Here is a 14,245-nt window from a genome sequence, read left to right on the forward strand (position 1 = left end):
GACCTGAAATATTTCAGTTGGTGTGCAATGAATCTAAAATATATGAAAGTTAAATTTTTATCATTACATTATGGAAAATAATGAACTTTTTCACAATATGCTAATTTTTTGAGAAGGACCTGTATTAGCAGCTGGGGCCTAATGGTTAGAGATTTGGACTTGTAACCAGAAGATCACAGGTTCGAGTCTCGGTGCTGGCAGGAGTTGTAGGTGGGGGGAGTGAATGAACAGCACTCTTTTCTACCCTCAATACCCATGGCTGAAGTGCCCTTGAGCAAGGCATTGAACCCCCAGTTGCTCCCCGGGCACTGGATATAGCTGCCCACTGCTCCGGGTGGGTGTTCATGGTGTGTTCACTTCTGCTGTGTGTGTGCACTCGGATGGGTTAAATGCAGAGCACCAATTCCGAGTATGGGTTACCATACTTGGCAAATGTCACGACTTTAACTTTTTTTTTTCCACATATTACTTGTTCACCAGAAGAGCTTCTGTAGTGAATGGGTGCCGTCAGAATGAGAGTCCAAACAGCTGGTAAAACCATCACAATAATCCACACCACTCCAGTTAATCAATTAATGTCTTGTGAAGTAAAAATCAAAGAAACAAATCCATCAAGATGTTTTTAACTTCAGCGAAACTATGAGACCTATATCCATAAATTTGCATTCTCCAGTGAAAAGGGACTTGTCTGAAATGTGCATAGTTCATGCACTGCGTACAAGCAAAAACTGCCTTTGATACTAAGTGCTGACGTGGGTCCAAGTTGCATCATTTAGTCTGGTATTTATGCGCCATTGTATCTTTGCACTGAATTTTGAGCAGGCAAAGAGAGCCTTGACGCTTCTGTGTAAAGACACCTTAAATCTGAAGAAAAGATCTGAATGTAGACAATCCACTCTGTAACTTTCTAATGAGGTAGTAACTCACTTCCCTGTAGAAGTAAACTTCTTAAAATATTTATCTCCAAAAATGTTGACACTATTAGTTTAGCTATCCCTAATGATTTAAAAGTACTGAGAAATAAATCTAAAACACGTGCATAAGAATGCTTAATATAAATCTTAAGATATAAACCAGCAGTTGCTTATGGAGAGGTACACTTCGCCCTCGTGTGGTGAAAATGATAACTCCTTTAGGCTTGTATTTTACAATGAAGGACTAGCTATAAATGTCCCCATAGCTTGCTTTATTAATTTATCTAGTGTTAATTGTGCAATTTAAGCTTAACTCTGAGGCTAAATTTGATGTTATGAAAGAGCGATTCCTGAGAGTTTAAATTCGTTTTTAAAACATAAAGGTTAATGTTTTTATAGCATTAGGCATATATATATATATATATATATATATATATATTATATACACAATTATATATATATGCACACACACATTCAGATGGACAGTAATAAATTTGGTCTCAATAATAATAATAATAACAGTAATTATTTATATACAGTACAGACCAAAAGTTTGGAAACATAACTATTTTTAATGTTTTCGAAAGAAGTTTCTTCTGCTCATCAAGCCTGCATTTATTTGATCAAAAATACAGAAAAAAAATTTAATATTGTGATATATTATTACAATTTAAAATAATTGTTTTTAAATTTATTATACTTTAAATTATCATTTATTTCTGTGATGCAAAGCTGAATTTTTAGGATCATTATCACATGATCATTTAGAAATCATTCTAATATTCTGATTTATTATGAGTGTTGGAAACAGTTCTGCTGTCTAATATTTTTTTCAGAACGTGATACTTTTTTAGGATACTTTGATGGATAAAAAGTAAAAAAAAAAAAAAAGAAGCTATGTTTTTAAAATATAAATATTTTGTAATAACAATATACACCATTTTCTTTCTTTTTTTAAATAAAATCAATACTTTTATTCAGCAAGGATGTGTTAAATTGATAAAAAGTGATAGTAAAGAAAATATATTATTAGAATATATATTATTAGAATTTTTTTTTTTATTTTGAATAAATGCAGTTCTTTTTAACCTTTTATTCATCAAATATATTAGACAGCAGAACTGTTTCCAACACTCATAATAAATCAGAATATTAGAATGATTTCTAAATGATCATGTGATAGACTGGATGTTACATGTGACACTGAAGGCTGGAGTAATGATGCTGAAAAATTCAGCTTTGCCTCACAGGAATAAATTATTTTTTTAAAGTATATTCAAATAGAAAACTATTATTTTAAGTTGTAATAATATTTCACAATATTACTGTTTTTTTTCTGTATTTTTGATCAAATAAATGCAGGCTTGATGAACAGAAGAAACTTCTTTCAAAAACATTAAAAATAGTAATGTTTCCAAACTTTTGGTCTGTACTGTATATGTTGATAAACGTGAATATATCGGCTGTTTTTTGTTACAGCTTCCGTAGCGAAGGGCTGATCCAGGATCTGCTAACTAACCGTGTCGCGTTCGCGGTGAGACCGCGTCGAAATCTCGCGATACTTCGCACAGCACCCGCTTGACCCTGCCCTGTGTCTCGCGCAGCTCCGTATATAAAGGCGGAGGACCGGAGAAGACGGACGGCTGGGGAGCAGCAGCCCTGGGACTGTGAATAAGATCGTAAACAGCTGTGTTTTTATTTCCAGAAACTTTAACCGGCGACTTTTTAAACGTTTTAGATGTTTCCGTGCTTTTTTTAAATGCTTCTTGGGCTTCTCGCTTGATATTCGCGGTGTGTTTTCCCGCTCGTAATGGCGAGCTCGGCTAACTCGAACCAAGTGGTAAGGATCAGACAAACGGCACTCATACTCCAAATCACACACGTGTCCAAGCATTGTAGTTAGACGCAGCGCAGTTTAACCAAACCCACACTTGGCATTTTCAATAATAAAACATATTAGACACACGTACACCTCAAATCTGGTCCATTTGAGCTCTTTGTAGGGAAGTGTGTGAGTGTTTGTTGATAGGGAGAAGACACTGGCTCTGCTCCACTGCAGTAAGCTTCATTATGTGTTAAAAAGAGCGCATTAAAGTGATAAACTAACACGGACTTTGTTACATTCGGCCTCGGCCGTGTACAAATCTGTGTTTAATGCGGAAAATAAAATATGTTGGCTCGCATTTTTCCGTGTAACTCGATATATTACAGTCTGTTGTTACTAAAGCACCCTTAAGAGTCTGAACTTGTAACGTTATCGAAACAAATTCAGTACATATGTGTTTATTAAGGAAGAGCTGACTTGTTGTTTGTTGTCCTGCGTGTTACAACGGAAGCCTTTCTAAGCTAACGTTACGTCACATCACAACAATCTTATTTTAACGAATTGTACATGACCCCCTATATTACCGAGTCCCATGCATATAAACCCAAATATGACCCGATTTTCACAATAAAACAGGTTGACGGAAGCCTGTCCGCTGGGCGCTACAGGGCAGGCGAGTGCTGTTTCATCATGGCTACCGTCGCCCTTCTCTGTCTGCGTCTCTCTCCGCCTCTGACCCTCCTTCTTTCAGACGCCCGGTTTTATACAGCCATACCGGCGCTCTAATATAGTCTGCCCGGGATGGGAAGGTGCTACTCGGCGCTACGTCACCGGCTCTGCATATAAACACCAGACCGCGCTTTAAATAGTGAGCCGACGGACAGGACGCGACGCGGACCGCGAGCCTGCTGCCTGTCTTCCTTTTAGCAAAACAGTGTATTAGTGGCGCCATAGCGATGTGGTTTCTGGGTAGAGAAAGACGGTTGCTTTCTCATTCCGGACTGGCTGCATCCGGAAGTGCATGTGTTTTGAGTATTGTTTCTTTTTTCAGTTTCGTCGCCTGTGTTTGGCCGCGGTGCACGCGCTGTTTATGGACAAAGCGGATGCATCGCGCTTCCATAACGAGCCGTTATGGACACGTTACTTGAACGCTATTTGTCTATTTTTGCTTCGAGTCGGAGTGAAATCCCCCGGATCGGTTCTTTTGAACGGTTCGATTTCAAAGAGCTGGTTCAGAAACAATCCAGTGTTTTTGCGTAATAACGTCATCCCCGGTATTCCCTCAAACCCTTTAAGTGTGTTTTTAGTCTCTTTAAGACCAACTTTACATTAAAGCCACATCTAGGAACACATTTTTATGTTTATTACTTTATATTATGTTCTGTCCCAGTTCAGTTTATTGCAGAGATGATTTCACACAACAAAAAAAGTGTTTTAGAAACCAAATATATTTATAATGTATATAAAAAAAGTTATATATTACAGACAATACAAAAATGTAATCAATGTTTGCCTGAAAAATATTTATTTAAGGCATAAGTGTTTTTGGTAGTTGTCATAAAGCCAAACTGTAAACATATTGCTAATACCTTTATTTTTATTTTTTTAATGTTTCTGCTATAAGACCATTAAAATTAATCTTTTTTTCCTCGTTGGTCAAATTCTCAGTTCAATCCAAGTCATCATAATCATTGTTTCTTTGCACATCATGAATCACATTGACGAGATGCTTTATTCAATACGTCAGTGAGTTTTTCAGTCCAGTTTGTAAACACACCATATGAACTGATATTCTGAACCAATTATATTGATTTGTGATATTTTGTAATTCAATAGTAAGAAGTGATTGAGTATGTTTGCTTTCATTGACCTAAAGTGTATAGAACAGTGATGGAGGATGTCATCAATGAAGTCCGAGAGCTTTTTCTGGACGAGGGAGTGGATGAACAGGTCCTGATGGAGCTGAAAACGGTAAGATGTCGTGATGAACACTAACATGCTGCATGGATAGATGGATTATTCAAACCTGCATCTCGCTGCCCTTCTGTTACTGAGCAGCTGTGGGAGAATAAGCTGATGCAGTCCAAGGCAGTGGAGGGTTTTCCTACGGATGAGCAGAAGGCTCTGCAGGCCCAACAGCAGCAAGCCCAACAAGCGCAGCAGACGCAATCACAAACCCAACCGCAGCAGGTCCTCCTGCCTTCAGCGCAGCAGGGTGAGGCCTGATCTGAACATGCATGTGTTCTTAGAAATGAAATAAGATCCAGTAAGTATCTAATGGTAAACTGTTTGTGTGTCTCTTCTCAGCTACTCCGCAGCAGGTCATTGTTCAGGATCCTAAGATTTTCCAGCACATGAGTGCCCCTGGAATGGTGAGTGTTGTGTTCTTCTCATTCACGTGTTAGTGTTTGGAACATTGAAATATAAAATGGTTTTTGGTTTGATTCATGCATTTAATTTTTTTTTTTTTTTACTGTATCACTGTATTGACTTAATTGTTTAAGGTTTGTTCAGAGTTCACACACACGGCAAATTATGAGCTCCATTGTTTCTGTTGGCTTGGGTTAAGGCCGATAGTTTGTCTGCTGCTTTAAATGCTGAAGCTCTTTAAAGCAGGATGGAATCTGATTGGCTGTTGGCTTATTTATCATTAATGTGCTTAAGTCTTTCTGAAAGTGATTCCATTGATATTTATTGTTCCTCAATGGCATAATAGCTGTTCTTTTAAATTAAGAAAGATTTTTTTTAATGCTATGTTATTGGTGTGGACGGGCCTTTAGAGTTGGCTGCGTCACTGCTCATTTTTGCAGCTTTGATGCAAATCTGAACATGCCAACATCATCCCACCAACAGTCACTGTAACTCTTAAAGCAGAAATCTCCCACTGACAGTGAATGGCTGGCGTGGTTTGGTCGCTGTAGTTCTCTGTACATGTGAACACCCTGTAGGATCAGCATTAATGCCAGCAGGAGAACAGATGGGTGGAGTCGTCCTAGAAAATGGTTTAGACAAAAGCTGGTGACTTCAAATTGGATTACACAGCAGATTCCAGCGAGGATATTGTTCTTGCTCCCTCTCTACCCGATCATTAATGTATGTGTGTCCTCTGTGGATTCAATTCTTGTTTCAATCTTTTCTTTCACTAGAGTACAGCAGCAGCTTTGGCTTTGCCTGCAGGTGTAGCACCGATTCAGCAATTTATCACCCCTCAGGGTAAGACATTACAATCTAACAGTGGTTCTCAGGGGGCCTTAAGATGACTTATAAAATAATGTGAATGCATGTCCTCACATACGTTCTTTTTCACTTCCATAATTGAATCGTGATTCTGTCTTGTAATGATTCTAATGGATTCACAAGTTTCAAAATCAGTGTTCTAAAGCAGCACTTAATTCATCTGATTCAGATCATCAGCTCGTCAGCTCCATCAATGAAATGTGTTCCAGTTATACACTTATGACATTACTGTTGGATTCAGTGTAGTCGGCATGGCATCGTCTTTTAGTTTCAACCTTTCTGAAAATCCTGCAGCAAATTGTGCCTTTTTTTTTTTTTTAAACTAATCTGCGGTAAAATTAAGTGAACAAAGGACTGAGATCTTACTGATGCGATCTGGACCTTCATTAAGATTAAAGTTAATCAAATACAGTGTATTGTGTTGTTTCTGCATAGAGCTGCGTTTGCCGCTCTTCATTTTTCTACTACGTGTGTGAAGTGGTGGGTGGGGCTAAAGAGGCAGTGATGTAGAAGCAGGCGTTGATCATCTTCTGCGGAGGCGGTGTTTATCCACATTATTACATCATAGAGTTTATTATCACTAAATTTATCATTGGGTGTTCCCAATAGAATCAGTACATGCAGCGTCTATTATGCAAGTAATACTACTTTTTAAACATACTGAAAATTTAAGCAAGCAAACATTAATTACAGGACTTGAGGAAATGGTGTGATTTAAGTTAGCCAGTATATGGGATTCACTTTAGTTTCTGGTAATGCCCTTTTAACTTCTGTTTTTCACAGAGGGAAAAAATTTAGTGCAGTGATTCTCAAAACATTATTTCATGTCCCTGTCATTATTTAAAGGGATTGTTCACACTAAAATGAAACTGTCATTTACTCGCCCTCCAGTCATTCCAAAACTTTAAGTTTCAGAAAATACTTTGAAGCATATGGGTAACCAAACAGTTGATGGTCCCCATTGACTTCCATAATACGAAGAAAAAACAATTCCAAAATCTTTTGTTCAACAGAAGAAATAAACTTGTACAGGGTTGAAACAACTTGAGGGTGAATAAATGATGACAGGATTTGGTGAAAAGCTGAGCAGTAACTGATGGAACTGTAAATGATCCCTTAAATGTCCGTGTTGTTTGAACTTGTTCATTTGTCTGGCTCGGAGATGCTTTCTAGGAACTTTTTCTTTGTGGAACCATTGTTTAATGAGCTAAAAATTTCAACTGGCCAGCAACCTGTCACTCACATAAAATAATTATCTATTTGGTTTGCAGCGTCCTCTTTCTAAAATCCAATAATTTCCTGGTAGACAATCAAATTCTGTCCTCCCTCTTTTGTCTTGTTCACAGTTTGTTTCGTGACTATGTGCATGTTAACACGAGTGTGAATGCCTTTAAAAAAGCCCATCTCTGTTGTGTCTTCAGGTCAGCTCCTGCAGTTGGTCAGAGCTGCCAATGGAGCTCAATACATCATTCAGCCCCAGCAGCAAATGTTGCAGGTCCTGCCACAGATGCAGCCTGGAGCTGTGCAGGCCCCTCTTATACAGCAGGTCTGTGCTTCATACTTCACTTAACACACAACAATGAAGCGTTTGTTCTAGTTCTGTCACTGCAGGGTGTGTTTTGACCACGTCTATGCACTTGATGAGTGGGATTTGTTTCCCAGAGTCAGCAGAGGTCCTCATCCTAGCCAACCAATGCAAGAAGTCTGTCTTGTTTAAAATGCGATATCATAACTGGAGGACGGTTATACTGGAAGATATCTGTTGGAAGTAGAGCAGGTTTTATTATTGCAGGGTTAAGAGTCAAGAGGCATTTATTTGTCATTTACATAGTTAACACTGGGGGAAATTGAAATGCTTGTGACGAGGCTCAGACATACAGTGACAATAACAAGACATAAAAGACATAGATGTACATGTAGAGCACTGAGATTTTTGAGTGACTTCAGTGCCCATAGGCAGAAAAGACACCGACAGAGCATTATATACAAATAAGTGGCAGTAACAGATACAATAAAGGTAGACAGTGTTAAGAGTTAAAGTATTCATAAGTAGTCCTGAGGTACTAATGATTATTTGGGTCGAGCAGTGTCTAAAATGTCATTGTGGAGTGATGCAGAGCTACATGAAGGAAAATTAAAGTGGCAGTGCAGATGCAATAAACTTAAGAGCAGCACACATTCCGATTGTATTCCTAAGTAGAGAAATGTCCAAAATGTCAATGTAGAGTGTCACAGAGCTACATGAAGGAATATTAAAAAGTGGCAGTGCAGGTACAATAAAAGTAAACATAAGAGCAGCATGTATTCTGGTTTTAGATGAAGGATAGCTGGTTGTTAAGCAGTCTGATGGCTTGAAGATAGAAGCTGTTCTTCAGTCTGGTTGTCCGTGATCGGATGGATCGTAAACGTCTGCCTGATGGCAGTGTGGCAAACAGGTGATGATCGGGTTGATTGTAGTCGTTTGTGATGCTGCGAGCGTTTCTCAAGCAGCGATTCTGATAGATGTCCTGTAAGGCTGGGAGTTTATGTCCAATGATGAGCTCTGCAGTTCTCACAACTCGCTGAAGATCTCTATAGTGCAGCGATAGAAATTTGACATGATGTTAGAGGAGATGCCAAACCTCTCTAGTCTCCGCAGGAAGTAGAGACGCTGACGGGCTGTTCTCACTATGGTCTCTGAGTGTAGGCTCCAGGAAAGACCCTCAGAGATGTGAATGCCAAGGAACTTGTAGCTCTTAACTGTCTCTACTGTCTCTCCATTGATGTGAATGGGAACGTGACCCTCTCTGTGACTTCCGGTAGTCTACGATCATCTCCTTGGTCTTGCTGATGTTTAGAGAGAGATTGTTATCAGCACACCATGCTGTGAGTGCATTAACCTCATCTCTGTAGGATGTCTCATCGCCATAAGTGATGAGTCCTAGGATAGTTGTATCATCAGCAAATTTGAGGATGATGTTGGAGCTTTGCTTAGCGGAGCAGTCGTAAGTGAACAGGGAGTACAAGAGAGGACTGAGTACACATCCCTGTGGGGCGCCAGTGCTGAGTGTAAGTGAGGAGGATGTGTGATTGCCAATTCTAACCACCTGGTTACTCCAGTGGTTTATGAAAGATGATGTACACTATAAATAATCTGTTAAATGTATGGTAAATTAAAAATGGGTAGCTGTGGTTTCCAGATCTTATACAGTTTAAAAATATAATATAATAATGTCATACAAAAGACACCATGGTGCATTTGTTTAATCACATAAAATGTAAAACAACCCGAATGTAAAAAACATTTTAAATGGAAAATCCATCAAATGTGAAGCGTCCCAGAATTCCCTGTGAAAAAAAAAAAAAAGTAAACTTTAGTATTGTTCCAATTAATCTATTACCATTTTTCACCATATTTAGTAAGGAAACTTACTAATAACCAGGTTTTTACTGTAGCATTTAAATTGTTTTATTTTATTATTATTATTATTATTTTTTTGCTATGACAATTGGTTTTCAAAGTCTGCTGAGGAGTCAGCTGATCTGTGTATGAAAACAAAAGTCCAGTGAATGTGTGTTTCTCTTCATGTAGGTGTTGACTCCTCTTCAGGGAGGCCTTTCCCAGCAGACCGGAGTCATCATCCAGCCGCAGCAGATTGTCCTCACAGGAAATAAAGTACAGCAGAACACTCAGGTCAGCAGAACTTCTGACCTCAAGCATAAAGTACACGTCTCTGGTACTGAAAAATGCATGAGGCATGTGTGTATTGAGGGGAGTTGCGTGTCTTTGTCGTGCAGGCAGCAGCGATGGCTGTGCAGCCGGAACAAGGAGCTGCGCATGTTCAGCCGCAGCCTCAAGCACAGGCACCGCAACAACAGCCACAGCAGACACAGGCCTCGCAGCAGCCTCCAATGGTGCTCCAGGTGGACGGTGCAGGAGACACGTCCTCAGAGGAAGAAGAGGAGGAGGACGAGTATGATGAGGACGAGGATGAAGACAAAGAGAAAGATGGTGGAGAGGATGGACAAGTGGAGGAGGTACTCTCTGGATAGTGTTGTTATTCATTAAAATCCATTAGAAATGTCATTTTAAAAAGGGATATATATAAAAATCAAAACTGATTGAAGATGAATAAAGAGATAATAGCATGTAAATGATACTGAACTGATGCTTCTGCAGGACAGTGACTGGTCTGGTTTGGTCCAGTCATAGTTTGTCTGTTTGACAATTGTCTTTTAATTTAGGAGCCATTAAACAGTGGAGATGACGTCAGTGATGAGGAAGATCAGGAGCTGTTTGACACTGAGAACGTGGTGGTTTGCCAGTATGACAAGGTTAGTATTGTCACTTGCGTTACCTCATTTGTTAGTATACATACAAGTTTCTTCTGGATTGAAGTTTTTAAACCATGAGAAAAATAAACAGGGATACTTTTTTCTCTTTAAATAGATGGTAACTGGGTCTGCATAGAATGTTGGTAGATTTGTACAGGTTTATATATAAATGTGACCTGTGCTGGCAAAATGAGTCACGAGGAGCAGATTTTCAAAAATGTTTATTTTACAAAATAACTGAGATACACCCGTTTTGAAGCAGAGTTTTCTGAAGCTTCCGAAGCAAAATCACCAAGCAATATTGCGTCTTTTCCTCCATCTCTTTTCTTAATAATCATTACTGTATTGATAATCACAATATAGCTATTTTTTTTTGTTACTGTAAGTAACCAAGAACAAATTCAAAAAGCAGTAGAACAAATATAAGAAACAAATAATGCATTACCTTTTCCATTTTACATCTGAACCGAAGCGTTCAAGTAAGATAAACAAATAATCAAATGTTAATCCCTTTAGTGTGTTCATTACAAATAAATTGATTAATAAAACTACAAAATCTGTTCAATCAAGAAGAGCGAGTGATTCCCTCTTTTGTTTGATTAACATTGAGTCTATATTAAGACCTACTGTAATGCACAGATCTAATATAATGTTACACATCAGATGTTTTTTCCCAAAAGTTTCCTTAAGACATAACGGATTGTTGCATGAAAACTTAAATGTATTGCAATATAAAATATTTGGATAAATTAAACTATAATAAGTCAATCTGTGGAAACAAGATTTTTATGCAGTTTTCATAACTAGAAATTGAATGCAAAAATGTTTTTAACGGGTTTTTACAAATGAAATTGGACATTTGCATAGAGAAAAGTGCATTAATTTAATAACCAGTACTAATAAATAAACTGTTTTGCTGTATTAAACTATAATCCCTTTATCCATTTAAGCATGTTTTATGTGTTGCTGTATTAAACTATAATCCCTTTATCCATTTAAGCATGTTTTATGTGTTTGTGTGTTAACAGATTTAAGCCAAATACAGTTTTGGAGTAATTTATTTTCCCTAAAAACAAATTACATGAATTACAAAAATAAATAAAATAAAAACATGATATAATTCAGCCATAATATTTCCCCCATGAAAAAGCATTACATTACCTTCAAACTAAATGCAAAAATATTTAATTTAACATTACAAGTGAAATTGGACATTGTATGGGAATTAGGATATTATCGTGAGTTTTTGTTGATAATTTAGTTTAACATATTACATACCTAGAAATTTATTGCAAAAATATTTCTTCTTGTGTGAAATTTGACATTGCATAAGGTAAAATGAATTCAAACTTAATGAGAATAAAATCAATATATAAAAATGGTATGTCTCTGACATATTAAACATACAGAAATTAATGCAAACTTTTATTTATTGATGTTCCGTGAAATTAAATTCAGACACTATCTTGTGCTTCAGATTCACAGAAGTAAGAACAAATGGAAATTTCACCTGAAAGACGGGATAATGAATCTGAACGGTCGGGATTATGTGTTCTCCAAAGCCATTGGAGATGCAGAGTGGTAAATGGTGAAGAACAAAACCCAGAACTGTCCACTCTTAAGGCAAGACACATCGAGACCTGAAACTGTACATTTCAGGAGATTCCCACTCTGGGGGCTGAAGAGTAACGTCCCAGTGCTACTGTGCTCTTTAAATGATACCGGCACAAAAATAATGTGTGCCATCCAAGAGATTTGTTTCTTTCTTTTTCCCTCCTCCTTTTAAGATGGCCCTTTTACCTGCAGAGTTTCACAGGACCCATAACGTCTCTTTTAGAACAATATTCTTGCCCCTCAGATGAATGAAAACCTTAGGCGCATGGAGCCAATTTCAGCACCTGGCGCTGACTTTAAGTTGTGTGTTAAGACGGCCAGTTTTTAACTGCAACCGTGCGTGTTTGTTGGTGATATCCGTAGCTAGGTCAGCCATCTGAATCCTGTGTAAAGTGAATCGTCCAACACGAGGACTATTTCATCACCATTTGCCACCTTATACAAACACTAAAACAAGCAACCAAGAACTGTTCCCATAATTTCCTCTCATATTTGCTATGTTTTTAGACCTTTGTATGTTGAACAGCAGAGATACCAATGAAAACAGGCAAGTTAAGTGTAACGTTGTCGATCTCACTAAATTGTTGGCGTGTTTGTACGTCTGTCATGGATTTTTCTAACTGTACTCTGGCTAAAGATCTGCTCTGGCAGTATGATGCATGTTTTTGGGCAGTGCATCACAGAGCTTGTTGTCCTGCGTGTGTTTGTGTGCAATCTATTGTGTTAGGTGTCAATGAAGTGCTCGGTCAGGCCACCCTTCATTCTTTACTTGCGGTCAGGCTTATTTTACACATTTCTAGTAGTTTGTATTTATTCCTGAAGATCAGGCAGTGTTGAATTTTGGGGGGATGAAACCGAACTGTGCTCTTAGTGAAAGAAGTGCTCCTTTCAGAGGAGGATTTCAACACCTGATTCTGTGCATTGTGGAGCTTTGTTAGGGTGTTTTTATTTTATTTTTTTTGTCCTCCCATATTTTGCTTTATAGTATTTAGTCTGACTTTTTAAGCCGTGCCCTCATACAGTCTGCGAAATCACAGTTTGTTGTAGGGCTGGGCGATATATCGCGTGCGACTGTCACGCGCATTTCGTCAGTAAAGGTTCCCTGATTACCGCTAAATCGCGATCACCTGCTTTCAAATGGAGTGGCATTTAATAGACAGAGCCGTAGTTCACTGACAAGCTACGCAATATCGCGTTCATTATCGCAGATGAATCGCCTTCGATAATTAACACGATATTGTGTAGCTTGTCAGTGAACTACGGCTCTGTCTATTAAATGCCACTCCATTTGAAAGCAGGTGATCGCAATTTAGCGGTAATCAGGTAACCGGCTTTACTGACGAAATGCGCGTGACAGTCGCACGCGATACATCGCCCAGCCCTAGTTTTTGTTCTGTCTTTATATTCAGCAGTTGAAAGTATTGATACGTTTCGTTCAATTATGTCCTTGCTACGTTTGTTCGATGAAATGGCTTGGACTAGTGTTGGGGTTTTTTTTTTTTTTTTTATCCTTGTTTGTGCCTTTCAGATTTAATTTAGGTATCAGGTCTTTTGTCTAAAGGGGAGAGCCTTTAACAAATCCTACGAACTGTACATTTCGCTTTGCTTTTCTAATGGTAAGTAAAGAATACTTCAGAACTACTGTCTGGGTTATGTGAGGGAACATAATGTTTATTCATATACTGTTTTAACAATCAAACTGCTCTGTCTCTGATTCTTATCGAAGGTTGTGTTATGTAAGTAGAGATCTTTAGTATTTTGTTGAAACATTTGAGTTTTGTTATTTTTGCCTTTGCTGAACTTTATTAAAGCACTATTAAAATGGACTCTCATTCTTGAGCTACATTTGCTTTTTGCAACTTGTCATCTGAATACTTATTCATGTGTAGGTTTATTCTTATTGTGCAGGGGTGGATGCCTGAAATCAATGTGAATGTTGAAACTGACCTCTACTAAAGATGTTAGTTATTTTATTTGTCTAAGTGTCATGAAATGTTCTGCCTATGAAACTACTTTCCCTTATTGTCATTTGTTGTGTGGGTTATTAAAGGGTTAGTTCACCCAAAAATGAAAAATACTCTAATTTATTCACCCTCAAGCAATCCTAGGTGTATATGACTTTTTTTTTTTTTTTTTTTTTTTTTTTTTTATCTTTAAGACGAATACAATCAGAGTTATATTAAATTTTTTAGAGGAAAAAGTCACGTATAAGTCGCAATTTATCATTTCATTCAGAAATAGACCTAATGCCAACACGAAATGTTTACAAACATTATAAACACTAAACGCAGCTATTTTAGTTCCCCTCACGCCACAACAAATCCTTTCAATTTAACAGTAT

General features: G+C 37.8%; 1 protein-coding gene across 1 annotated transcript; it reads left to right on the top strand.

Moving 5' to 3' along the window:
* The first annotated feature begins 2,523 nt into the window (after positions 1 to 2,523).
* Positions 2,524 to 12,803, top strand: LOC109053998 (transcription initiation factor IIA subunit 1-like). Its single transcript, XM_042746337.1, has 10 exons — positions 2,524 to 2,754; positions 4,609 to 4,710; positions 4,798 to 4,954; positions 5,047 to 5,111; positions 5,886 to 5,952; positions 7,398 to 7,522; positions 9,548 to 9,649; positions 9,754 to 9,993; positions 10,201 to 10,290; positions 11,768 to 12,803. The coding sequence occupies exons 1-10, from the start codon at positions 2,725 to 2,727 to the stop codon at positions 11,873 to 11,875; spliced, it is 1,086 nt and encodes a 361-aa protein (XP_042602271.1). The 5' UTR covers positions 2,524 to 2,724; the 3' UTR covers positions 11,876 to 12,803.
* Positions 12,804 to 14,245: the final 1,442 nt, after the last annotated feature.

Source organism: Cyprinus carpio, chromosome B20 (genome assembly GCF_018340385.1).
Source record: "Cyprinus carpio isolate SPL01 chromosome B20, ASM1834038v1, whole genome shotgun sequence".
NCBI classification, from domain to species: Eukaryota; Metazoa; Chordata; class Actinopteri; order Cypriniformes; family Cyprinidae; genus Cyprinus; species Cyprinus carpio.